The sequence below is a fragment of the Acomys russatus genome, chromosome 3, assembly GCF_903995435.1.
Source record: "Acomys russatus chromosome 3, mAcoRus1.1, whole genome shotgun sequence".
Classification (NCBI taxonomy): Eukaryota; Metazoa; Chordata; class Mammalia; order Rodentia; family Muridae; genus Acomys; species Acomys russatus.
The window spans coordinates 2,586,143-2,613,277 of NC_067139.1; the positions used below are offsets into that span (position 1 = coordinate 2,586,143).

The window sequence follows — 27,135 nt, forward strand, 5'->3', positions numbered from 1 at the left end:
AGACATTATTTTTTAAGAAGTGTGGCCGCCGAAAATAGTCAACGTATAATGAATGATAGATGAAAAATATCAGTTTATCCAATTACAATTCCTTTCCAATTCTGTTTTACACATGCATCAAAACAGCGAGTATTCTGGGAAGGAAGAGCCCATAGGAATCGCATTCTTACACTTACACCAAATATATCCTACTTTTAAATTCAGTATGTGTCCTTTGGAAAGCACGGACTGGGAGTGGGCACTTTATCTTCTCAAGTTTCCTTCTATGTTAATGCACCAGAAGAGGGTGCTGCTGCCTCTTTCCAAGAGAGCAATAGGCCGGTCACCTGGTAAATCTGGAATAGTCTCCCAAATCCATGAGATTTTCGTCCTTGGTGGGCACGGTTGTTGTTGTTGCTGTTGTTGTTTTTGCTTTTTGTTTTGTTTTGTTTTTCTCCCTCAGGAATTGTCATAAGTGTTCCAAGTTGCACCGGGGGCACTTCCTCTGGTCACAGCATTAACAAGACTGAGTTCATGATTTGTGTTCGGTGAGCCTTTGCTCTGTCTCATTCCAGCTGGGTATCTTCTGGAATTCAAGAGGATCCCTTCATAGGAAGAGGAGTGAATTACAGCATGAACTTAGCCATGGAAAGGTTGGAAACTTCCACATGCACTGTTCTTACTGAAGGACTTTGAATCAGCCACCAGTCACTTGGCACACCTGTGCCTTTGCATCGTGACCTTCTTTGCTTAAGAAAGCTTCTGATCTGGACTAGTACAGTCACTCTGTATTATTAACTGATTTACCATGTTCCGTTTTCAGGTTGGCCCTCCCCATATCAGGCTACCATTCTGGGGGAGCGATTCCCGTCTCTTCGCAGACAGCTCATGGTTCAGTACTGAGCCAGCAAAGACCCCAGTGGTGAGCTGTCTCACCTGACTACTGCACTCTGTGGTTGGTGCCAATTTTATTATTACTCCCACTATTCCAGGGGCCTGGCCCCCTCTTCTCTTCTGCACTTCTTACATATGCCTAACTGAAGTTAATTTTGAGTCTGTAAAGCGCTGTCAGGTTAGAAATACAAATAAAGGAATGAGTGAAGGTCTCTATAAAGTAACACTTGCCAGATGCCAGCATATGAACTTGAAAACAACTCAGATTATGGTAAAAAAAAATTTCCTGAAAAGTGGAGGGGGGGGGCAGGGGTGGGGGGAGGGGGAGAGAGTTTACCTATAGTCCAAAGAAAAGACAGGTTGAACGTGACAGTACATTCCAATAATCCAAGAACTTGGGGGTAGAGGCAGGACTATTGCAAGGTTGCAAGATCAAGCTCAATAAGTGCTGTGAGAGTTTGTCTCTTAAACAAACAAGCAAACGAACACAGAAAACGTGACAGCAACATGGCGTGGAGCTAATGTGGTCTTCCTTCCCTTGAATTACCTGCCTCTTCAGTTCTCAGAAGCGCACCGTTGGGTAAGTAGGACTACATGAGGAACTGGCCGCACAAACGTGGGCTGGCTTGTGACTCTCCAGCTCGTGCGTAAGCTGAGTGTGAGGCTGGGTTTCCTTTCTCCTAACCTACCCTGGTACTCAGTTTCAGAATGCTTGCATGTCTTCCCAGTGTTTAATGTAGAAAGACAGAGGAGGCTCATTTTAGCCAGTGAAGCGTTTTGAGGGAAAGAAAACCCACCTGTGGCCACATTGACTACAGAGCAGTACTGTCCTACGTGCTGGCGGTGCAGAGACACCTTCATTCCACACAAGGGTTTTTATCTGCCGAGGGGAGCATTGTGACCAGCACTCAGTTGTCAGGAAAACCGCACTACTGATAACAGTGGATTTCGTCAGCAGTCCTCAGGTCTGGAAATAGTGAACTTAACCCCACACAGTCTAACTTCAAGAACCCATATGGCTATTTACAAACGTTTGCCAGTCTCCCAATGGAATTTTCACATTTTGGAGCTCAGCTGCGCAGAATCCAAGGCCCAGGGCACCATGAAGACATACCAGAATCGCCTTCTGCAGTTGGATGATGCCACCAGGGTCAGAGAGAAGCAAAAGTCATTTGGAATGCTAGCCTTTCAGAAACTGCTTCCACCTCTAGCCCAGGAAGAAGCTATTCTGAGGATATTCTTTCCTGGAATAAGGACCCTTAGGGAGACTTGGCTCTTGCAATGGCTCCATCTGAAAAACTAACTCTTCTCTGGGAGTCGGAATTGAAGGCTAGGGATGACTGCTCCGAGGGGAAAGTGTGAAATGGTAATCACTTTCATATGACACTTGAGAAATGTTATAATAAAGCTGAGTAAATTGGAGCATGAGTTAGCCAGTCCTTTGCCTAATGATGTCACTCACTTTGTGCTTCCTCCAGCCTATGATTAATAAAAGGGGGTTATTACAGTAACTCACTCCTAGTGGGCAGCAGTGACGTCAGCAGCAGCTGAGCAAACTGACTACATTTAGTCGTGCGTGTGTATGTGGGCATTTTTTTTTTCCTCCCTGTGACTAACATGAAGCTAACAGCATCTAATAAAACAAAAGCCTCTTGAAAGTTGAGGAAGTTATTGAGTGAACTCTTCTCTATAGGGAGTGCCATTTTAATTGTTCTTGTTTCATAGCTAAATGGTGTTAGAGTTGGCCAAAATGACATTATTGGCTTTCCAGTTGTTTCATTAAAGTGATCACAAATGGTCTTTGAAAGAAGAGATTTTTACTTATAATAGAACAACTATTCTTCCATTCTAGTTCATCTTTCAGGAGGTGTGAGTAAGTGTGAAGACAAGGCGTGAGTAAGTGTGAAGACAAGGGACTGTGGCCTTTGGAAAGCTTAATCTTAAAGCATTTAGTAACCCCGGCTAGACGACGCAAGATTATTGTATGTTTTTTTTTTTTTTCCACTTTGTTTCCCAAACTGATTAATGCTGGCAGAATCCTGCTTGCTAGTTCACCTTTGCAAACCTGACCTTCCAGAGATTAGAGTGGGGCAGCTGGATATAGTTATTGACCTGGCCGGCTGCTGCCAGAGCAGGCACAGGAGAGGCCACAGTGCAGTGAAGAACCAGCACCTGAGCCACTGTGGCTTAGACGACGTGCCAGAGAGCTGCTCCCACAGAGGGACACAACCTTTGGACTTTACCAGGACATGCAGGAAGTAGCAGTTCACTGATTTAAAACAGCATACACACACATACACACACGCACACACTCACACTCATACACACACACACACACACACACATTCACTCACTCACTCACTCACTGGACAGCTTCAAGCTTTTTATTGGTTTTTACTTTTGGGATCTATAATTGGAGAATGGGCTCTGAGGTATCTCTGTGGATAAGCAAAACTGGATTAGAATCAAAGTCTCTGCTCTCTTATCAGTCTAATGAATCTACACGCTAAATCCCTGTGCCTTCATCTCTGTGTCCTCAAGCCAGGAACATGGGACTTGTTATCCTAGGGGATCCAGGTAAGGAAAAGGGTGGTGGTACTCTGTTCTATATTCCATCGAATATGTTTTCCATAATCTTCTAAGGGGAAATAAATCAATTCCTGTAGCAGATGTTTCCTGATTCGGTTTAAACTGAGTTATGACAATTTATGAACATATGTATGTTGGTCAGAACTTTGAGAAGGCATATTTACATAGTTTCTCTATAGGTTACATGTGATCATTGAGTTTTTTGCATGTACTAGCCATTCTTGGGAAGAAATCCAGGCATTTATGAATCATTTGGGAGTTGATTGAGGCTTTTGGTTCTAAAATGACCATTTACCTGAGTAGACTATGATTCATATCTTGGAGGAGATGCCATGGAGTCATGCTGTCTAAGACACTCCTCTTATGGCTCTGTCCATTGACAAATGAACTTTGATTTACCGTCTCCTTTCTGGATGACCTGAACCATTCAGAAGCTAAGCCTTGAAATTGGGACAGTGGCCCTCATCTTCTGAGCACTACTCAAATCTACGCTATCGTGCTGTGAGCTGCTTCTGTCAGTGATGGTTATCATTTCTTGTTGATGATGCTGTTCGTCTTTCACAATCGTGTCTGTGTCCTCTCAGAGGAGCAACACTTGGAGGGCCACAGCCTTCCTTCAGCAGCGTTACTTCCTTATAGGAAGGGCACTTGCAGGATATTATGTTGCTTGCATTGGACATTAGGACGTAGACAAGAATTCAGTTTTATTCCTTTGGATAGTAATTGTTTGTCACTCTCTTAAGGTACTAGAAAATAAAACAAAGCTACTGTTTTTTTTTCCCCTTTATAAGTTAAGATAAACATGGCTATCTCACATTTGCAAGATTTACTTTGAAGAACTCTCTGTTGCATCGATTGAGCTGTAACTAAATCACTAAAGCGAAGAACCCATTTCCTCATTTACTTTTTTTTCTGTGAGTCTTTCTTATCTTCAAACACCTTGGGTATGAGTCAGCTCATCTAGATTTGTTGCTTGCCATCAAGACTGGCCTTGGTTTAATAAAAAAAGAACTGGCAGAAAATGTACTGTGTGCACACGAGAACGCTGGTTTCGAACAGCAAGGTTGCTTGTGACAGTCAGTTATCTATTGCCTCTAGTCACTGGGCATCACTCACGCATGAGGAGGCAGAGTCACTTCAGCCATTAACACTTTGCATAATTGGATCCTTTTCCTGTGTTATAATCTGAGTTTCCAAGTCCTCTTGGATAACAGATGGAAAGGGAATTGGGTGAAATCTTAAAAATCATGACTCCAACTCAGGGCTTCTCCACTGAATAGTCATTGTTAATTTCTCTAAGTGTGGGCACCATCCTGTCCTGGCCATTGTAGGAGGGTACTTGGCATCCTTGGCCTCTTTTCAGGAGATGCCAGTAGCACCTCCTTCCTGGTTGTGACAGCTGAAAACATTGTCAGATGTCTCAGGAGCAAAACCGTTTCAGCAGAGAACCCCTGTTCTGGAATGAAGAACAACAGTTTTTTACTTACTGATTTCTTTCTTTCTTTTCCATTTCCTATTTAGTGTAGCATCTGAGTCCACTGTTCAGATAGATAACTGTCTTGAATACTCTGAGAACAGGCCCTCTTATACAGCATGAGGCCTGAGGGCTACTCTGGACACTGAGAAAATTGTGAGTCTTAGGAGTCAGGGAGTTCGGGGTTAACTGCTTCTGATTTGTTGTAGTCCGGTAAATTTAGGAGGAATTTGAGTGCTCCCCTTTCCACCTCTGCTTTGAACTCCTCATTCATAGTCTGACTTAGCACACAGACCAAGACACCCTAGTTTGATTTTGACTGCAAAGGGCTGCTTCATCTCTGGCCCAAATCCTGGTATCTAACACTTGGCCCAAACTGGCTACAGGCTGTGGCCTGTCGGAAACAGACAGGTCTGCCAACCCCAGACTCTACTGAAGCCATTTGGTGGGGGTGCTTAAGCAGGGACTCCCACGGTCTACTGCAGCAAATATTCAGAATCCTGCCCATGTTTTCTGCATGCAGAGTTGGCTCTGGGGGTGAGGGGTGGGGGATGGGGAGGAGGGTCACTGCTGACCAAGGAGGCCAGCTTTTTTCTTCTTCTTCTTCTTCTTCTTTTTTTCCTAAGCCCAGAATCAGAATAACACTTAGCTGCTGAGAACACCTCCAAAGTCCCTTTCACTTCCACAGTCAGGTGTCATGTTCACTTTCCCAGTGGGGATGAGGCAGAAATCAGAATTTTTTTGGAAACAGATTCCTTTCCCCCACGGGAAGGAACCAAACACCCTGAGTTGTCAGCAGCTTGTTTGTACCTCTGAACCACCAGCCTCCTGTCATTCAGTTGAATCAGAGGACACTTCTCAGTCACCTGCTTAACGTGTCCACATCCCCTGGCATGCACGTGTGACTGAATCATAAGATCTGTGAGCAGAAGCTAACCACAGAGTTGTGGCAAACAGCCCCCCTTTCCAAGCCTGTCTCCTTGCTTGAGGACTAGTGAGGGAAGAGATTAATAGCCTGGATGAACGCTTAAAGACATAAGGTTTACTTGAGAGGAAAAGTGAATATTCTCACTTCTTGATCTCTGCCAACTTTATATGGGCCCAGCTGCCGCACAGGGCAGACACACTAGTCCAGAGCTAGCTGTGCCCCTAAGATATGTGTCACCGCAAGCCACAGGCTAGCACTGGACCGCAGGTCTCCCCCATTGGCACAAAGGAGCTCTATCCTCAAAGGAACTTTGTTTCTTGACCAGCTCACTAATTGTGATTGAAAACACCAGCTCCCCAGCAATGTTCACGCATCGGAGTTAGCAGAAACAAGACAGGCCCTAATTGCTCCATTTACATAAAAGTAGAAACATACAACTTCTAAATATAAATCTCTGGCACATCGCTCCTTTTGCAATTACAGTAAAATAAGGTACCAGTTTCCCTCCGGGCTCCTCCTCACAGCAAGCTGCTCCCCGGGTTCGCTAGTGGCTGCTCCTCCAGGCGAGCACAGGGCCAGCGTGGAGTTGGAGCTTTGTGAAGTAGCCAGGAAATCAGAACGCCTCCGCTAGGTGCAGAGCGCGGTGGCTGCGGGCCACTCTGCCAGTGCGGTAGTCGGTGGGACCGAACTCCACACTCGGGAAGGGGCAGTCTGCGGGGCGCGGGGCCTGCGCTGCCGCTAGCCTTAGTCGGCCAGGAGACCGCCAGCCCCAGTGCAGGTCCTTGTCCCTGACAATCCCTGGCACCGAGGGCTGGGATCAGAGACTCCCAGCTGCACTCACTGAACAGTGATTTTTTTCTTCCCCTCCCTGAATTCTTTAGCTGCCAAAAGGGGGGGGGGGACCAAGAGCTGCGCTTTTAAACGAAGTTGCCCTTGCTGGTGTTCAGGGTAAAAATAGAGGCGGCCGCTTGGACCTGCTTGGACCTGAGTCCAGGCGTCCCGCGAGCCGGGCTGGAGCTGCGCATTCGGGAGTGATCCCTGGAAACTGCCAGCAGGTGCTGCTCAAGGTACGGTGGCAGGCTGCGAAGGGACAGGGCCTGGGTGTAGGGAGTCTCCGCGGGAGGGGCAGGAAGTGAAAGAGAAACCAACCCGCTCAGAGCTGCGCTGACCAGCGCGCACTCCCTGGGCCCTGGAATTCAGCGGGGAAACGCTGAGCCTTAGCCCAGAATATTCCACAGAAGCTATTTTAACCTGCCTGCTTCCTCCACCACCCCCAACTTGATTTCCATGGGGAGGGGTAGGAGGGAGGGAGGGAGGAGAGGAGAGAGAGAGAGAGAGAGAGAGAGGAGAGAGAGAGAGGAGAGAGAGGGAGAGAGAGAGAGAGAGAGAGAGAGGAGAGCGAGAGAGAGAGAGAGGGAGAGAGAGAGAGAGAGAGAGAGAGAGAGAGAGAGAGAGAGAGAGAGAGAGAGGGAGGCTTTCATAGTGTGGTTCAGCTCTGAGGTTGGGGGATCCAGCTACGTCATAGCTGCTAGACTGGCTTAGCAGGTGGGCACTTCCGTGGTGTCAAAAGCCAACAGGGTCTCAGAATGACACGCGTGTAGTGGACCTTGCAGTCAGGGTCCTGCACATTCCCATGACGCACATGCTTAAGCAACCACCAGGATGTCCAGAAATGAGCATCCATTTGTGACCACTGAGTTTTGACCCTGAATTTATAGATCCCATTTTATAGATGGAAACACCAAGGCTTGAGTTTAAATAGTGAGGGAGCCTCCCGAGTTGGGGGTCTGATCCGGGCGCTTTTTTGTACCACCCACTCTACACTCCAGTGCAAGTGCTACTTTCCCTGAAGACATGTGTGAGGTAGGAGGTGAGCTTAGATGCTGAGAGGTTCTTATCTGACAGTACGGAAGGGCCTCTGTTCCAAGCGTTTATGTTAACCCCGGGTGGGTATGGAACTGACCACCACTGACTTTCTTTCTGTCCTTGCCGCTCATATTCCTTTCTTCCCCCTGAAACTTTATTCCCTACTTCGGTTCTCTTATGCGGTTCTTAGAATGTTCCTCCCCTCCTCCTCCTCCACATGGAGCTAGCACCCACACTTTGTTAGTCAAGAGAGACCCTCGCCAGACAGCTCCTGGTGTAAAGGAACCTTCCCCCACTAGCATCAGGAGACCAGAGCCTCTGTATTTTGCTTGTGGGCACAGTGAAAAGTTTATTTTATGCATGTTAAATCCGGCACACAAAACAACATATCTGGTCATATGGCTTTCATTAGCTCCCAATTTTGTACATTTTATCCAGCTTGTCCTGAGAACCTGGACAGTGCTGTACTCCTTCCTGAGAACAAGAGCCCTTCTTCACTGTGCACATTGGAGGAGCCTTATCTCCCTAACAGTGTGACTCCCCCAAAAGAAAACCCCAAGCCTAACTTTACACCAATTTCAAGGACAGTTCTGTTCTTTTCATTAAACTCATATTTATAATGTTTATAAATTATATAGGTCTTGAAGTTCTAGCTTTAAAAAAAGATGCATTTTTTTTTCTGTAATTTTGTTTTTGCTAGTTAGGATGGGATTCTAAAGATATAGGCAGGATGCTTATGAAGTTCACTTGCAAAGAAGGACCATTTCCCAAGACGGAGGTGATAAATGATGTATGAAGCAGGCATTCAATTTCAAGGTGTAAATTAACAGTGTGAGTCAAGGCAGGGAGACCATCATCACATGGACAGATTTTCCTGTGCTTTTCCTCAAGAACATAGCTTATTTAAATCATAACTATAAACTAGAGTTCCTATGCAGAACACTGTGAGGTTTCTTTGCCATAGAAAAAGTAAAGTGCTTTGCAAATAGAAGCAACTTTATGAAGTAACAGATGTTGTACATGCAGACATAAAGCTGAATCTGAGTATAACAAGAAGTGTACGTGTGAGTAAGAAAAGGCCACAGCTGGACACTCCTGGAGACCTGTGGGTTTGACACTCTTTATTTTTGTAGAGGGTGAACTATTCCTAGCCACGGGCTTTACTGGCTCAGTGCATCCCCCAGGTAGTGTCTCAGAAGCCAAGAGAGATTTCCATTAGATAATGAATTATGAAATGCTTCACACTGGAAAAACTAGTCATCTGCTGATGTCATGCTGATTCTAACCAATCCTAAACAAAGCCTCAGCCCTCCTCTCTGAGAGGTACCAATGTGTGAGTGTACAACTAAGTACTACAGTATAAAACTTCTCAGTGCCAATACCTTGAAGAGGAACCCAGACTGCTCTGACCTCATGATACAAGAGCCGGCTGGCAAAACAGAAGGGGCCCAGAAGGTAATGCTTTTCAATTCTTGCTTATGAGCTCTCTATGCATTCAAAGTCACTATGGCTAGGAGGACTTTTACAACTTTTTGGCACCTCCACAGGCATTGTAATTTGTATCCTTTTCTATTGTGCAGGCAGGTTAATACTGGTTTTTTTTTTTAATAGTCCTAGAGCATGCAAATAGATTATGTGTTTATACAACCCACTCAGCACACATATACAAGTACATATGCCAAAGAGAAAGCTATTTTTAAGAGCTCCATTTGCAAACAGTAAATTCAAGGAACACACACATATTCACATTGCAAAGAGAATCTGAACACAGATAAGTTGCTCTTATCCAAATGCTACTATTAGGACTTTCGAGTTGTTCATTGTCATTAAACTTTTAGCTCTATGTTAGTCTGTCTCATAAAACTTAACTGCATCACAAAATGCTCCGGGTTTTGTATCTGTAACTCCAAATAGGTGGGCGATGTTATTATAACACAGAGATATTTTATTGAACCATTCTAGTGCTCATGCCCCTACTCCCCTCATCTTTTTGACCAGCCTTTCTTTTCTTTTCTTTTTTTTTTTTTTTAAATGAGAGTTTTAGGTAATATGGACAGTCTTATCAACAAAAGCAGAGTCCTTGGTGTTTCTGGACTTGGGGTCCTCCTGGCTCTGCAAAGGTGTCAGAGGGCCTGTAACCAGGAAAGTCTTGTGCTTTTAAAAACAGCATTTACATGGTTCAGAGAAGCCTTGTCACCTGTCAAAACTGGGAGTTTACCCTCATGTCATGATGTTGTCAAAGTCCTCCTGGTTGTTGTATGTAGATTTTATGCTTGTAGTCCTGACACCTCTTAACTCAGCCCTCCTGACCTGCTGTGCTGGAGTCCAAGGCTCTGAACCCAGCAGGTACCAGAGAGCAGCAGAGTGCATCCACAGAAACCAAAAGTGCCTATGTGCAGGGAAGAAACTGGGAGAGAAGGACAGCTTTAACAGATGGATGCCTTAAAGATACTTCTGCAAGACAAAAGCATTAAGGCAGAAAATGAAAAGGATGTGTGTGTGTGTGTGTGTGTGTGTGTGTGTGTGTGTGTGTAGAATTAACAAGAAAAGCCTCAGAAAGGCATTGTTTTAAAATGCACATTTGTCTTGTTCTGTAAATACTGTAATCCTCGATGAATTCAGCTCTGCTGTTACTTTGAAGAAAAAGGAAACAGCCAGGCAGCCTGCCATGGATGCTACGGTCAAGATTAGGGAGGGAAGTTGGGGGCAAGCAGAATAACAAAACAAAACTAGTACATGCCAGAGAAAAATAATTTGCCAGTATGTGTTAGAGATTCTTTCCCTATAGGCCAGAAGTGTACACTTTTTTATGAAACAATATGAGAAAGGCCAAATGAATTGTGTGCTTTAACTGTGCAGCCAGGACAAGGCAATGGGCTATAATTTGTAGATACATGTACCTCCAGGGTGGAGGGGGAGGTGAGTACCTTCCCTGACTATGTAGAATGCTGCTTGCCCAAGGGACCTTCCAATGCCCTGCTGTGGTTCCCGCTTGGCAAGAGCAGAGTGTATTATATGACCACAGACAAAAGTTCTGTTGCGCTCGAGGTCCCATCAGATCGCCTGCTGGCATGAGGACCCTGGACATTTAATATGAATGAATGGCAGAAAGGAATGGTTCTGGATTCTGTCAGGCAGAGCAGCCAGCTGTCTCAGAGCAACCCCAGCCCCAGTCTCCTGACCTGTGCTATCTACCTGAGGACCTCCCTCAGTCCCTCATCAGGGCCAGCGAATGGGATGCTTACTCCAGGCTAGTGCAAGGCCCTGAAAGAAGACTTCGACTTCAGAGGCACACTTCCTAAACAAGTTATCTCATTGAATGGAAACAGTGCATTCAATTAGCTTGGGATTCCCCCCCTCCAAAGAAGAAAGGTAACACAAGAGAAAGGATTGAACAGAGAAAAATGAAACAGAGAGAGGGAAAAAGACAAAAGTAGAAGAAAAAGAAAGAACCACCCCCCAGACCAAAAGTGAACACAGATAGGAGGATTTACTGTAGAAAGGACTGAAGAATTCCCATCCACCCCCACACGCCCCCTCTTTCCCCCCACAGAGAGTGGTAGAATTTGAAAAGAGGTGTGCATGAGGGAGCAAGGAGCTGCGAGAAGGCAGCCTGTCAGAAACGGTCTGTCCCTCCTCCCTAGTCACAGCTTTTACTCACAGACGCCCTCCCTCTTCCATTCACTCACTCCACTTAGGACCAATCCGTCTCTCTCTCTCTCTCTCTCTCTCTCTCTCTCTCCTCTCTCCTCTCTTCCTCTCCCTCTCTCCTCTCCTCTCTCCTTCCCTCCCCCCTCCTTTCCCTCCCTCCCCTCTCTCCTCTCCCCTCCCCCTCCTCTCTCCTCTCCTCTCCCCTCCCCCTCTTCCTCCTCCCTTCCTTCTTTTCTCTCCCCTCCCTCCCCCTCCCTTCTCTCCTCTCTTCCTCTCTCCCTCTCTCCTTTTCTCCTCCCTCCTCCTCTTCTCCTCTGTCTTCCTCCCCCCCTCTCCTCCTCCCCCTCTCTCCTTTCTCCCAGTGTCTCTCCCTCCCATCCTCTCTCAGTCTCTGTCTCCCCCCACCCTGTCTCTTCCTTCCTCCCACCCTCTCCCTCCCCTCCCTCCCTCTCTCCCTCCCTCCTTCCTTCTCTTTTACTCGGAGACAGTCAGAACTCTCCTCCCTGACAGCCACAAACCTACAGCACTGACTGCATTCAGAGAGGGAACCTGCAAACCAAACTTCACAGAAAACTTTTTGCTCTTGTTCCAGAGAATTTGCTGAAGAGGAGAAGGAAAAAAAAAGTCCATAAAAAATCCTGTGCGTGAGGGGTGGGGAGGAAAAGCAGGGCCTTTAAAGAAGGCAACCACACACGACTTTTGCTGCCAGGATGCCCTTGCTTTGGCTGAGAGGATTTCTGTTGGCAAGTTGCTGGATTATAGTGAGGAGTTCCCCCACCCCAGGATCCGAGGGGCACGGTGCAAGCCCGGACTGCCCATCCTGTGCGCTGGCCACCCTTCCGAAGGATGGACCTAACTCTCAGCCAGAGATGGTAGAAGCTGTCAAGAAGCACATCTTAAACATGCTGCATTTGAAGAAGAGACCCGATGTCACCCAGCCAGTGCCCAAGGCGGCGCTTCTCAACGCGATCAGGAAGCTTCATGTGGGTAAAGTAGGAGAGAACGGGTATGTGGAGATAGAGGACGACATTGGTAGGAGGGCCGAAATGAACGAACTCATGGAGCAAACCTCGGAGATCATCACCTTTGCGGAGTCAGGTGGGTGCTGCTGGCGCTAGGGGTGGGGGCGGGGGTAGGGAGATGTGTTCCGTTGACAGTCCTAGCAGGAACTTCTTTCCCTCCAGCTAGAGACTTCCCGGGAAGGTTATTAGTTATTAGGTGATGGTGGCGCCGGAGAGACAGGGATGGGGTGGGGTGGGGGTTACTGGGCAAGTACTTCTTTACCGGGGAGCCCTGCCCCGCGATGGCTAGCTTACACTTGCTAAATAAACTCAGCGGTTACCCAGAGGAGAAGCTCTCAGCCAGTCCGGAGCTGGAAGGCAGTGTCAAGGGGATCCCTGGCTGCCCTGCCTAGGAAACCAGATCTGAGCAGCCAGATGAAAGCAGGGCATTTGGGGGTTTGGGGGTGCAGAGGCAGCATCTGGACCCCATCCAAAGTTTTTTTCTGAGGTAGGAGCAAGAGTGCCTGGGGGCCGAGTGCAAGGCACTGATGATGCCACTGTCTGAAAACAAATTTCTTTACATGTCTGATCTGGGGCCACGTTGGAGCCAGACTTGGGCTGTCTTTATTAGTGACAATCATTTTCACCTTTGGAAAGCCTGCCTCTGTGCACAGCGCATACCCAAGACAGCCGAGAGCCACTCCCAGGGCAGTTAGCACTGACTGAATTAGTGATGACTTTTGGAACACTGACCCTTTTGCTTTCAGATTAAAAACAAAATAAAAACAAAAGCGACATCAACAGAACGCCAAAACCCCCTCACCCCCAAGCCAGTTTTATTCTTTGTAAAGTTATGTAGAACTTTTTGCCAAGGAATGCGACCTTGACAATGTTCTCTCAGACACTATGCAAACTACTCAGTCCTTACGTGGAAGAACTGTAAAAGGGTCTAATCATTGGCTCAGGACTACGCTAACCTGTTGCTGTGTAGAAAATACCTGTCCAAAGCCTAGGCCTTAGACTTGGAACTGGCTCTTCATAGTCAGGAGGACACAGATCCTACTGCAAGCCTCTGGGAGCTGGGCCCATGGATGTTTTAATAATACCGCTTTACATTCATGGGAAATGCCAGGTTAAGGACTAGGATCACTCGCCAAAGCCATCTGAAGGGAACGCTATTGTTTTGTTCGGTAGAGCATATGGCTAGTACAGTACGTGCAGGGACTCTCAGAATTTTGTTTAAAAGTTTGCTACAGTGGAATAAACAGTTAAGGCAACACTCAAAATTTCCAATCCTGAAAACCTGTTGACTCAGAAGTTCTGTTTTCAAGAAAACCTTGCAAGACCTGGGCATCCATGCGGGTGGGGGAGTGATGGGGAGCTGACAGACTGCTGGCTTGGTGGCTTCCTATGAAAGAAACCTTGGTGTCCCACCAGCTTCCTGGGCAGGTTAGCTCTGTCCAAGTCCTACTTTCTTACCTACCTCTTGACACAGTCCCCGAACCCCTGGTCACTGTGACTCTATTTTCTTAACCGCATTGAGGGGAAAGACAGGTTGGACCTATCAGGTTGCAGCTTACTTTTCTTCCACATTTCAGAGTTAGGAGGTGGGAAAGAAAAGCTTTATTGCGTTGGCTGATGTGTGGGGGATGGGCTATGTGCTTTAGAAGATTGGTCCTGGACCTGGCATCACCATATAAGTTTTTATATACAGCCTTCACCTATGTTGGCCTCAGTTGCAGTCTTTATTAACTTGGTTTCAACTGTATCACGTGACTAAGTATGCTGTGTGACTTCCACCATGTTTAGCTTCCATAGTGGACCCAGGCACTCTCTCCTTCCCTCTGACTTACTAGGCATGCACAGAAAATTCATTGCTTGGCAGTTGGAGATGGGGCAGAGAATTGGGCCATTTTCACTCCTCCTCACTTATGGCCTTCTCAAAGCTAATGACTCTCTCAGTTAAATGGGATCCAGGCACGTTTACTTCTCCGTTGTTTAGTTTGAGAGAAAATGGGCTCCTCTTTACGCTGGTGGTTCATTGGGCTCGCACACCAACTGAGTGTAAAGTTTGTAAGAGGGAACTCCTTCTAGTCCAGGAACACAGTGTGTCTGTTATAGTTGCTTATCTTCTCATGTGAGAGGCAGCATACATTGACTTCAGGTTGATTTACTATAACTTCACAGATGTAAGTTAGGGCCATAGTATAGGCAATCTACTCTCCAAGTAGCATGGGGTATGACGTAAGCACGTTGCCTATTCAGGAACCATATTTATCATCTGGTTAATTAGAGCAAATACATGAAAATGAACTGCAAAGATCCATCTTGTTGCTTTTGTAATAATTCTACTCTGCTATGTAGCATGGTAACATATTTCAAAAATAGAAAAGGGCTTTTTTTCTTCAATTATAATCCCATGTACAACACAGAGTATAGTCAATGAGTGTCACCTCTAAGCATACTATTATGTGCTATTTAATATTAACATTCTTGGTATGAGATGTACGTTTTACTTTGGCCTCTTCAGTCAAGATTATTAGATTAAGCTGAAAAAAAAAACCATGAAAATAAAGAGAATCCAAGGGCTACAGTACCTTAGCCTGTTAAGTGAATATATCCTACCGTGTCCAGGTGGTGTTTCAGCTTTGTGAAACTGATTTGGATTGCTCTGGATAAGTAGCATCCATTCTCTCTCAAGCTCTCTGAAATATGTTCCAATGAATAAATTTGATTTTATTTATATAGGTGTCACTCAAGTGTGCATCCCAAAGTTAGTGTATTCATTGCATGGCTGGCCCCAAGCCCTGAGTGCTCACCTTTTTGGAAAGCAGCAGCAGTATGGATGAGTAAAATCCAATGACTATGACCTAAATTGTCAATGAAATTGAGATCAGAGGCCGTCTGGACTGATGTACTGTGTTTTATCTACCTTTGCTTCTTTATAGTGGTTGTTCAGTGAATGTACAGTGACAGCCTGCTACTGAATATACATAGATTCCGCCATGGTTAGCTGCTAATTGTCACAATTAGCTTATTGGAGTGCTTGCTACATAGGATAGAAGAACAAAGAAAGTGATGCCTCGGTGAATAGAGACTGGCCAGGTGCTGTCTAAAGTAGCATACCTCTAGTCTCTGGGAGGACACCAGGCACAGAGGATTTGAGTTAGCTCACTGAAGACCACTTCTCCACACCCCGAGAGAGAGAGAGAGAGAGCCGGCTCAAAGCGGAGTACACTCCCACAACTCCCCCCCACCTTTCTTTTGCCCTGTGTTCTGAATTCCACCTCATCAAACCTCTGAACCCCTAAGGTTTCACCCTTCTCTGAATTTTGGGAAAGACTGGCCACAAGAGGGCGCACCCCTAAACCTTCTCTGTCAGTTAATCTGGGAAAGGCAGCTTTGTGGCTACTTGAAACCCCAGCCTGTAGCACCCTAAACTTGAAGACTATCAGGTGCTTGCTCCTGCAACCCCATCTTCCTGCAGAGTTAAGATTTTATGGACTGGGAGGTGCACAACTACCTGTAATAAATGAAGTGAGGCCAAGGCACAGCATGGGAGTGCTGTGGTCCATATGAACATTCCGCAGCTCCATAGGCGGCAGAGGAGTGATACATTTCAAAAATAAACAAAGCAGGGCTTGGGATGTGCGGGAATCATCGGCTACACTGATGCGAACACAGTCCCTCCCTAATACGGCCGCTTGGGTTAAAACACACACACACACACACACCACACACACACACACACACACACACACCCCGCTCGTCTCTGTCTCCCCCAATTCTGCTTCCTACTTTGCCTGCCTTATCAAAATGCTTTTCACAAGGGACAAATGACAAGTGACTTCCAACAGGGAGAGGGAAAAAAAAAAAGACTATTTATTTAACGCCTGGTAAGAACACGGAGTTCAGCTGCTGAGGACGCATTTGTTTCTCAGCTGAGAGTGTGGAGAGAAACCGTGGGGGAAGGGATGTGCAGAGAGATGAGCGCTCAGTGTTTTGCCTGTGGAGTGGGTGTACTGTAGTGGGAATGGGGAGATGTTAGGGGAGGGATGCAGTTTTCATGTAGAGAGGAGCACCTTCCCAGGCACTTCGCATGAAAATACTTATTTGTCTTGGCCCTTCTGCTATGTCAAATATTCTGCTTCACTGGTTCCTAGGTCCAAAATTAAAAGTGTAAAAGTTTTTGAGGAACTCTAGAAAAAGTCTCTGGGGCTGAATCTTGAGAATCTTTTTTTCTATTAATATTATGAAGTGAGACTCTTCATTTTTTGAACGTTTAACCCTTTTCATCATTAGTTAAATGAAAGAGGCAATGGATGCTAAGTTACTCAGGCCTGAAGAGGTACAATAATTCAAAAATGGATCCTAAGGAGAGGTATTAAAGCTAAAGGGTTAGACAGGATAATTTATACATGCAAGCTAATATGCCTGCTGTAGGCAAGATTTTCTACTATAGGTCAGAGGAAAAGTAACCCTTCAAGACCTTCTGCAGAAATCCTTGGAAGTCATTCAGAGGCTGACTTAGTGCCTCAGAGGACACACAAGCTGTAGTGGGGGCCCTTCATGCTGCTGACTGCACTGTATCTAGGCACAGGGAAACTTGGTGAAAACCAGAACATTTAAGCAACACGTATTTTCCAGCAGAACTGTGCTCCCCTCATGGTGAGTTTAAATGTACACTGTAAGTGGTTAGGCTTTCTACATTAACAGAGATGTAATTCCTACCTATTTATAAAGGGGTAGCATATTTTACTCCAGATGTTGATGAGGAAAACCAGGCTAATGAAGGTGAGCATTTATGTATATATCGGTTATTTAGCTGGGAATGATCATGTGCCCAGGAATCCGAGACCTGGACTTGTGTGTATGTGGCAATTGTATACTAATGCTGGGGAAGGAAGCAAGGAGCCTGCTTATGCAAGCCCTGGCATACCTTCATGATCAAGCTAGGGAAAAATCCTGAAAGCAAAAGAGAGCTGCTACACACACCCTTCCTTTAGGCTTACGTAGACTTTCTTTCTGCCAGCCCTCCTACCAGGCAACATTTCAAAGGTATTCCCTATAAGGTACAAAATTGATCTCTACCAAATGTTCTGCCCATTTTCTTCTGCTTTGGTGTGTGTCCACCAAGCTCGCAGGGGCTAAAGTGATGAGATATTATCACCCACATGGGTTTGCGTGGGACTATCTTAGTGAATTACTCAGACATAGCAGGCTGTGATACAAGCCTTGCTCACAAGCCTCAGGACAAAAAATAGCACCGAGGAGGAAAAGAATGTTACCAGGGAGTAGGTAATGAAAGGTTACGAGCAATCAGTCCTATCTGGGGAGCTGCGGCCTGGTGGAGAACCCAGTACACACCTGGACACACGAGCGCCATACTTGCTTACGCAGCGTGATGGGAAGGTGTTCATTTCAGGATTTTACAACAGCAGATATTTAAGTCAGGTCTGAAATGGATGGGAAGTTGGTGTAAACATCTCATCCTTAAGCATTTCTTCCCTTTTCCACGTCATTCCATGTTCAGCTTGGGGCCTCCTGGAAGCATCCCTGTAACAGAGCCGCTGCTCTCAGGCAATAGAGATAAAGGGAATAGAACATTTCCTAATTGTAGTTTTCATCCCTATGAAAGTGACTTGAGCGTTGTAATATATTTCTGAAACCAACAGGTCTGAGAAATGGTCAAACCACCTCAGCTTCCATCCATCTCAATCTCCCCACACCCCTCTGCAATGAAAGCTAAGGTAAAAGAAAAAAAATGCACTGCTTAAGTCAGAATACAATAGAACTTGTAAAATGTACCTGCGCATGAGGTAGACGGAGGAAGACTTCACTCTCTCCTCCCCCTGTCCTCCTGGGCAAACGGCAACAGCATTTTCATGAAATTGGATCTCAGTTTTATTTTTTTCCCCCCCTGATAAAATATCATGCAATACACAAATAGCAGTTCCAGAAATGGACACCAGGAGAAGGAGGGGACAGGCATGTCAATTAGTAGGGGAAAATCCAAATGTCAGAAATATGGGGGAGAGATGAAGCGAGCTAGAATGGATACAAACACAGGGAGCCAGAGGCTTTAGGCTGGATAATTAAAATGCTGCATAAATCAGAGCCCTTGCCTCCCGTGACACGCAGGCAATGGCTTGCAGTTAATTGTCAGCCAAGACCAGCCTGAAAGTCGTTTTATGACGACTCTCTGAACCTACTGTAACAACACCTGACAGACTGAGCCCCCTCTAATGAGCACTCTCTTTGTATGCTCCTCTTGCAGGAACACTAAATCATTTGCTTCCAAGTACAGCCGCCTGTGAAGAAGGGGCGGGGCCACCACATGCCTTAGAAACTTGTTCCCATGAAATGAGGGGCTGTCCTGCAGACTGTGTGACAGGGGCACATGGCCTCAGCCTTTCTGGCCTTGGTAAAAAAAAAAAAAAACAGTTCCTATGCACGGTCACTTGTTCTAGCATGCCAATTAATCTTCTGTTGTCCTTTTCCCAGCATCTGCAGCCATCAGCCTAGGACTGTTTTTGGGAAGCCCAGTGTGAGCAGGTCAGCATGTGTGCTATCAGTCCCCTCACCCTCACACCTATGCCAAGTGTGGCTGGGACACAGGAGAGTTTGGGAGATGGTTGCCTTGAGACCTAGTGAATGCTGACAGCCAGGAGCCAGTCAGGAGCTGTTTCCTAGGGAGAGAAATTAGCCTTTTCTGGCTTCTCTAACTTGGCAGCTACTTTTGTTCTGTCTATGGACTGACACGTCGTGTAGCCTGGAATTTCAGAAGATGTCCCACCTGGAAACAGGAAGGAAAAAGTGACAGGTAGCCAGTAGATATTTTTTCAAACGGTGAAGGAACCAGTGCTCTTCTGAGCCCCTTGTGGCCTATCCCTCCTTCCCCCCAGCCTCTCTGGACCCCTCTGCCCTCATGTACCCTACCTCATGAGATACATGTACCTCATGAGCTGCTGCAATTACCATCTTAGATTTTGCTTCCTAGAACCTTTTACTTTCTCACAAAACTAAACAACAGCAGTAGCAGCAACAACAACAAAAACAACAAGCCCACTTGACCTTATCAAAGGATGAGATAGTATTCACATTCAAAGCTGTTGGCCATATCCCTCTTTCTCACTGTTTCTTGCTCTTGTATGCTATGGAATCAAAAATCTACTCTTAATTATTTATTTTAATATCTAATGAAAACGTGAGGTCACTCCGCCCAATGCCCATCTTCCTGGCAAACTTCAAGATAGATGCCAGGGGGCTGTGTCTGGGGTCAGCATTCTGTGGACCGTGCCTTTGTGAATTTATCAGTATTGTAGTCAGTCTACAGAGTGTGTTAGATTGATGTTGGAATCTGCAGTGCACCATGCACAGACGAGCTTTCCTTCAAGAGTACTTGAAACTGTGCTGAAATTTATGGTGCCATGAGCACCTCAAGGTCTCTCCTGATACATATAGCCTAGTTCTGTTAGCTATGGGTATCCAGTTAGGGAGATCCTCCTAGGGAGGTGTGATGTCAAACATGAACCACCCGAAGATTTTACAGCAGACACCTATGAATAGGGGCGTGATTAGATCAGTGAAAGTGTGCCTTTATATACTCTCCAATGGTAATATGGAAGTGACAGGAAATATATACTTAAAGAATTCTGTTTCTTATTGTAAATTATTATTCTCTTGAGTTTCTTATGGTAAATGATACTGCACAATAACTTTACAAGTGTGTGTGAAAGGAGAAGCAAATAGCAAGGTTTTTGGCTCTACAGGTAGGTAGATCTGAGTGATTGCTGGGGTTTCTTCTGTTTTAAAAGCAGATAAAAAGGGAAGTACGCTTTTGGTATTTATTTGGGGTATTCTAAATGAACAGAGGCAAAAAGAAGGGATTCAGAGACAGGAGTTGCTTTCTTAATTTAAGACAATTCAATGCTAATGTGATCCCATTTGTTAATTAGTAATCAGATAACTCCCTGCCCTCCGCTGCATGCTACACAGGCCAGTGAATGGGAAAGCTAAGGCCTAAGCCCTCAGGTGTCCTAAATGGAGTTGGTGTGAGGGTGGTAGTAGGTGAGGAGAAGGAAGGCAGTGAGAGTGGGGTCCAGCTGGATAGCAGATAGCATTGTTTTGGTTAGCCTGGATGGTGCAGGAACAAATGGTGTCACTGCTACAAGTGGCTTGAGTGCATAGAGTTCATAGGAGATAGATAGCTGGATTACAGGAACATGTAGAGTGTCCATACCAATATCACAGGAATTTTGAATATTGAAAACAAAAGGTTGTAACAGAAGATACAGCACAGTCAGACCTATTTTAGGTGATAAAAAAATGCTCTGAGAAAGGCCTAACTTGGAGCTTTGCAGGCCATTTGGTGAAAAACCAGCTGCTGCACCTGGGGACAGGTTGACAGGGGAGTTAGGTCAGGTGGTGACAGGAAGATGTCATGTCAGTGAGTCTGGCATACACTTACGCACAGATAGATGAGAAGACAAGGTCTTTGGCTTTTTGTGAGAAAATAATTCTACAACTTGCTAAGGCTTTCAAAGGTTTTCATTGGTGCTGTTCCATTAGATCTTTTCAAACCTGAGATCCCTGGGCAAATGTCATCTCACCATTCTCATTTGTAGAAGGGGGGGAGTGACATAGATACAGAAGCCCAGGCTCCCTTTATCGCAGAGCAAGATCTACAAACAGCTCTCTGGTAGTTGTGCCTCCTGTAACTACTCAATTCTATGTACGTGAAGCAAGGTCAGGGCAACGTGTAACGAAACACACTGTGTTCAAATGAAACTACAATTACAGGCACTAAAGTTTATATTTCAGGTAAGTTTCACGTTAAAAAATTATTATCTTTCTTTAAATCATTTCAAAACTGTAAAACCCTTTCTCAACTCAGGGGCCACATGGATTCAGATTTATCTCATACATGGGCTGTAAATTGCTGACTGAGAATTATATGAGATAGCTGATAACAAGATTCTTGCTGCCAGAAGTTAGTGATAGATGTACAATTACAATTAACAAGTGCTCTTTCTCTCTCTCTCTCTCTCTCTTGTGTTTTATCTTCAGGCACAGCCAGGAAGACATTGCACTTTGAGATTTCCAAGGAAGGCAGTGACCTGTCCGTAGTGGAGCGTGCAGAAATCTGGCTCTTCCTGAAAGTCCCCAAGGCCAACAGGACCAGGACCAAAGTCACCATCCGTCTATTTCAGCAGCAGAAGCATCCACAGGGCAGCTTGGACACTGGGGATGAGGCTGAGGAAATAGGCTTAAAGGGGGAGAGGAGTGAACTGTTGCTATCCGAGAAAGTGGTCGATGCTCGGAAGAGTACCTGGCACATCTTTCCAGTGTCTAGCAGCATCCAGCGCTTGCTGGACCAGGGTAAGAGTTCCCTGGATGTGCGGATTGCTTGTGAGCAGTGCCAGGAGAGTGGTGCCAGCCTAGTGCTCCTGGGCAAGAAGAAGAAGAAGGAAGTGGATGGAGATGGGAAGAAGAAAGATGGAAGTGATGGAGCGGTGGAAGAGGAAAAGGAACAGTCGCACAGACCTTTCCTCATGCTGCAGGCTCGACAATCTGAAGACCATCCTCACCGTAGGCGTAGGCGGGGCTTGGAGTGCGACGGCAAGGTCAACATCTGCTGTAAGAAACAATTCTTTGTCAGCTTCAAAGACATTGGGTGGAATGACTGGATCATCGCTCCTTCTGGCTATCATGCCAACTATTGTGAGGGTGAGTGCCCAAGCCACATAGCAGGCACCTCTGGGTCCTCGCTCTCCTTTCACTCAACGGTCATCAACCACTACCGCATGAGGGGTCACAGCCCCTTCGCCAACCTTAAGTCATGCTGTGTGCCCACCAAGCTGAGACCCATGTCTATGCTGTATTACGATGATGGCCAAAACATCATCAAAAAGGACATTCAGAACATGATTGTGGAGGAGTGCGGCTGCTCCTAGAGTTGCCAGGTCCCAGAGGAAACGGATCTAGAAAGTTCAGAGAAGATAGTGGCAAAAATGAAGACAAATATAAGATTTCTGAATTAAACAAAACAACCAGAAAAATAGAAATAATAAAAAAACCCATAAAAACAAAAACTAAGCTGAAAGCAAAACCTAATGAAACAGATGAAGGAAGATGTGGAAAATATTCTAAGCCAGGGCTCAGACATGAAGCGGTGAAGCAGACAGGGATTGGGAGGAAAAGGGAGAATGGTGTACCCTTCATTTCTTCCAAGACCAAACTGATTGCATCAGTTTTTTTTTCAAACTGGGTATTGTCCTCTCTCCTGCCTCTTGCTGTTCCCTTGCGAGCCTGGAAGTCTACTTGTCTATTCTGCAGTAATGTGGGCTAGCACAACCCAAATAACGTCTAGAAAGCCATGAGTTTTAAAGGGCCAGTCCCACCCAGTTACCCAGGTCATAAGTATGTCTATGTGACACTCTCTCTGTGTATTTCAGCACACACACACACACACACACACACACACACACACACACACACACAGAGGCATGTCCACACACCACATGCATACACATACTGGTAAAAGAACAATTATGTGCAGGTGGTCACATTTTCTTTTCTGTACCACTTTTGCCACCAGACAAAACCAACATAAAACATTGAGAACAAGAACGGAAAGAGAGAAAGATCAAGGAATAAAGAATACCAAGTTACATTTCGTTAAGGTGCTTATGATCTTAGAACTATGCAACCTAATAGGTTTGAAACTGTTTACCTGAAAGAGGACAAAAAGAAAGACTTTTTTGTATTGGAAGTAACCTGATTAATTTTTATTTTCTTCAAGGAGAGATACTTGAAAGGAATATGTTTGTCCATCTGTTGGATTCAAACATTTCTATATTTTGTAAATGTTGTTTTTTTATCGTTTACTATTTGCACTACAATGGTGTTTGACCTGTCTAATCCCTTATTTAACAAGTATTTTCTTTGGGTGGGGGTGGGGGTGGGGTTTAAGAGCTGCACTTCATGTGAGCTACAAAAGAACTGCTACAGCACACAAAATAGCTATTTTTATTATTATAATTATAATTATTATTATTATTTTGTACCTTAAAAATAGACACATACACCAAAGACATTTGTGTGAGCCTTTAAACAGTCTGTCTGTGGTTGGTTATGGTTCACCATCAATGAGTCAGGGGTAGAGACTTAAGATTGGGTTAGGTGGATGGTGTTCAGGCTTAAAAGACCTGAGGTGTTTGGATTTTTGACTCTTTTTACATCCATGAAACAGGACATTTCATACTGGATGTACAGTAGTGTACACTGTTGGATTATCAAGTTCAAATAATGAGACTACATGCTTGTATGTGTATATATACATTGCTTGTGCATATGCATATCTGTGTGTATATATACATGTTTTGTACCATGTCCATACACATTTTAAGCACTTCAGGCTGTCATTTTTTTAATGTTCTTAAAACAATGAATGTTTGTGTGCAAAACACAGTATTTTTAAGAAGGATAAGTGATAGATTTTTCTTGCTTTTACTCTGTATTAGGTGGGTACATTTCAAATATTTGGATGGGAAAAGGCCTGAAAATCCCAGTGAGAATCCAGCCAGGCCCTCTTTAAATGTACAGGTTGAAATCTCCCCTCTTCCTCACCCCTGCTCCCTACAAGTTATCCCCTGTGGGGAAAACGGGATGTTAATGAAAAAATGGGCCGATTTTTTCAACTTATATTTATTATTTATTGGAATCAATCTTAAATCAGAAACTTTTTCAGAATAAAATATCTGTAGGCTAGAGTAAATTTTTTTGAATAGTGTTATTAATACTTAAATAATAAAATAAGCAGGAAAGTATTTAAGACAGTGGGAGTTAAGGGAGAGAGCACTTAGGAGTAAGGAGGTAGGATAGTTGTACAAATCTCTAATATTTTATTTTACAGCCAAAAATCTTAATGTGTAAGTTTGTGTTTTTCGGAGGCAAAACTGAAAAGATTGTCTTATAAAGATCAAAATGCACACTTAAGCCCTGGTTTCTAATTTAGCCCAACATTTCGCTTGTCTAAAACAGCTAATAAATTGTTTCTTTATGTATTTAAAATACAGAGCCTTATTTTTACGGACATGTTTGAAAAACTTTATAAAAATGAAAAACTCTAATTGAAAAAAAAAAAACGATATTCCTCAGTATTTTATAAAGTATTGAAGCTTTTAGCATTAAGTCAGTCCGTAGATTAAAGTCGTTGTAGGAAAATGAGATACCAGTGAGAAATTAAATCTTACAAAAGCTGGCTTAACTCTTAAAAAAATAAACTAAGTTGATATATATTATACATTCTAAGTCAATATACCTTATCACATTAGGCTGTATGTAGGCAAACTACTTTAGTCTTGTTACTGAGTTCCAGGGGCCCTCCCTTTCTTATGCAGGAAATGCATGTACTGCATAAGAAATGAATTACAACTGAGGTCTATTGACCTTGGAGATCTTGCATGTGGGGACAGATGGCACGGTGAGGACAAATTGAGGGGAGGTAGACGTCCAGGTTCAACTTTGCCAATTTTTATGAAAAGCTTTAGGGCCCTCTGAGCTGTTTCTTTGGTACTTGAGCTAATCCTGGGACCTATAGAAATAGTGTGTGGAGGTCTACTGTGCCATGTCAAGGGTGACCTAGACCATACGAAGAGCAGGATTTATGAAACTACTAACTCCAGTTCTCATTCATATGAGGTGAATCTGAAACCTTTTAAAACCCTTTAAATTCTAGATGCTTTTGGGGGGAAGCTGGGCTTTAATGAGTAACCATAGTAATTAACTCTAGAAAGAAATGGGAGTCCATAGGACAGTGTTACTAGTCGGAGATCGAGTGACTTGGCTGTCACATGCCAATAAAGTTCATCAGAGACCATCAACTTTGTATGGTCTTGCAATCAAATTTAAATTGCTAACATATTTAACAAGATTAGATATTGTTTTGCTAGAGTTAAAAATCTAGGAAACACAGTCTTGTGAATTGGTGTTTTTACGGAGCTGCTTAATCCAAAATCAAAGAGCCTTTAATGCCTAATATCTTAGTTTCTTCATGGTGTGCTTTACCTAGTTTAGAATGGCTCTATCTGGTATCCCCACTTTCTCTAGCATAAATCTTAAATACCTGCCCACACAAATTCTAGAACCTCCGAAGAACATCTGTGCTCAGTATCTCTTTAAACATTAAATACTTGTAAGCTTAATTGACATTTTTCCCTCCCCAAATAAGGCAAATTTCAGCACAATGATTAAGATTTTCTTATCCTAGAAGACCAACCAATTCAATGTTCATTTAAGATTGATTCCACACTCCATTGTCAAGGAGAGGCCTTGCGTTTTCCTAAAAGGCAGAATAAACAACATCGTTTCACATTTGTGGGACTGAACTCAAGAGGTGACTGAAAAATAGAATAAATATGCCCCAGTTACAGTAACATCCATTCAAATGATTGTGGTCACTTGACAAATATGATTTCTGTGAGCCTTTGGTAATTTCTCTTTTCAATATAGAGAAAAAACGTAATCACCCCAAAATCCGCATAAGTGAGACTTGTAGGTGTGGGCAGGAGGTTTGGGATGGACACTGTATGTGTTTAAACCCTGTATCACTGAGAAGCTATTGGAAGGGTCAGAGATAACGAATGCTTAGATGATGTTCACATCTTCAAGAGCAGAAGCAAATCACATGTCTCAGCTATATTATTATTTATTTTTATGCATAAAGTGAATCATTTCTTCTGTATTAATTTTCAATGGGTTTTACCCTGTATTTAAATGCTTTGAAAAACAGTGCATTGACAATGGGTTGATATTTTTCTTTAAAAGAAAAATATAATTATGAAAGCCAAGATAATCTGAAACCTGTTTTGGTCTAAAACTTTTTATGTTATGTGGTTGATGTTGTTTGTTTGTTTTATTTTTATTTTGTGGGTTCTTTTGCATACTACATGCAATTCTTTAACCAATGTCTGTTTGGCTAATGTAATTAAAGTTGTTAATTTATATGAGTGCATTTCAACTATGTCAATGGTTTCTTAATATTTATTTTGTAGAAGTGCTGGTAATTTTTTTATTTACAATATGTTTAAAGAGATAACAGTTGGATATGTTTTCATGTGTTTATAGCAGAAGTTATTTATTTCTATTCCATTTCAGCGGATATTCTGGTGTTTGCGAGGCATGCAGTCAATATTTTGTACAGTTAGTAGGCAGTATTCAGCAATGCCTGATAGCTTCTTTGGCCTTATGTTAAATAAAAAGACCTGTTTGGGATGTATCCTTTATTTTTGTTATTTGTCTACTCATTTTTCATGATAAACCTCTATACATATCACCGCACATTTGCTAGGTGAGAATTTGTTTATACTGTAATTTCTCCGACATGAGAAATAGGCTGACTGTGGATGGAGTACACACTCCCGAGTGAAGAAGTCAAGTAGAGGACTATTTGTCTATGTTGCCCGAGAAGTTAACACCAAGATACATTGCTCATCTCATATTTATTTGTTTTATTTCTTCTTCTCCAGTTGTGGTGTCAATTATAAAAGATAGATATTCTTCACCTTTCTCTACACTATGTTTCTGTTTTCTCTTTCCACTGCAATATGTGGATCCATTGGAAATACGTTAATCAGTTCAAGCCAGAGAACAACATGTGCACGAAAGAAACATACTTCTAGTAGCCGAATGAACAGTAGCAAATTGTGACCAAATGCAAACTTAAGAACTGTCTAGTAATTTAATCTTTC

At 44.0% G+C, this 27,135-nt stretch overlaps 1 protein-coding gene across 4 annotated transcripts; it reads left to right on the plus strand.

The window, feature by feature from the left end:
• The first annotated feature begins 3,039 nt into the window (after positions 1-3,039).
• Positions 3,040-25,197, plus strand: Inhba (inhibin subunit beta A). Of its 4 annotated transcripts, XM_051167991.1 has the most exons (5): positions 3,040-3,131; positions 3,363-3,450; positions 6,746-6,931; positions 11,974-12,479; positions 21,452-25,197. In XM_051167991.1, the coding sequence occupies exons 4-5, from the start codon at positions 12,092-12,094 to the stop codon at positions 22,336-22,338; spliced, it is 1,275 nt and encodes a 424-aa protein (XP_051023948.1). In that variant the 5' UTR covers positions 3,040-3,131; positions 3,363-3,450; positions 6,746-6,931; positions 11,974-12,091; the 3' UTR covers positions 22,339-25,197. The 4 variants fall into 4 exon arrangements, with proteins under 4 accessions (XP_051023948.1, XP_051023942.1, XP_051023963.1 ...); XM_051167985.1 differs by lacking the exon at positions 3,040-3,131 and having other exon boundaries at positions 3,172-3,450; XM_051168006.1 differs by lacking the exons at positions 3,040-3,131; positions 6,746-6,931 and having other exon boundaries at positions 3,172-3,450.
• The last annotated feature ends 1,938 nt before the right edge of the window (positions 25,198-27,135 follow it).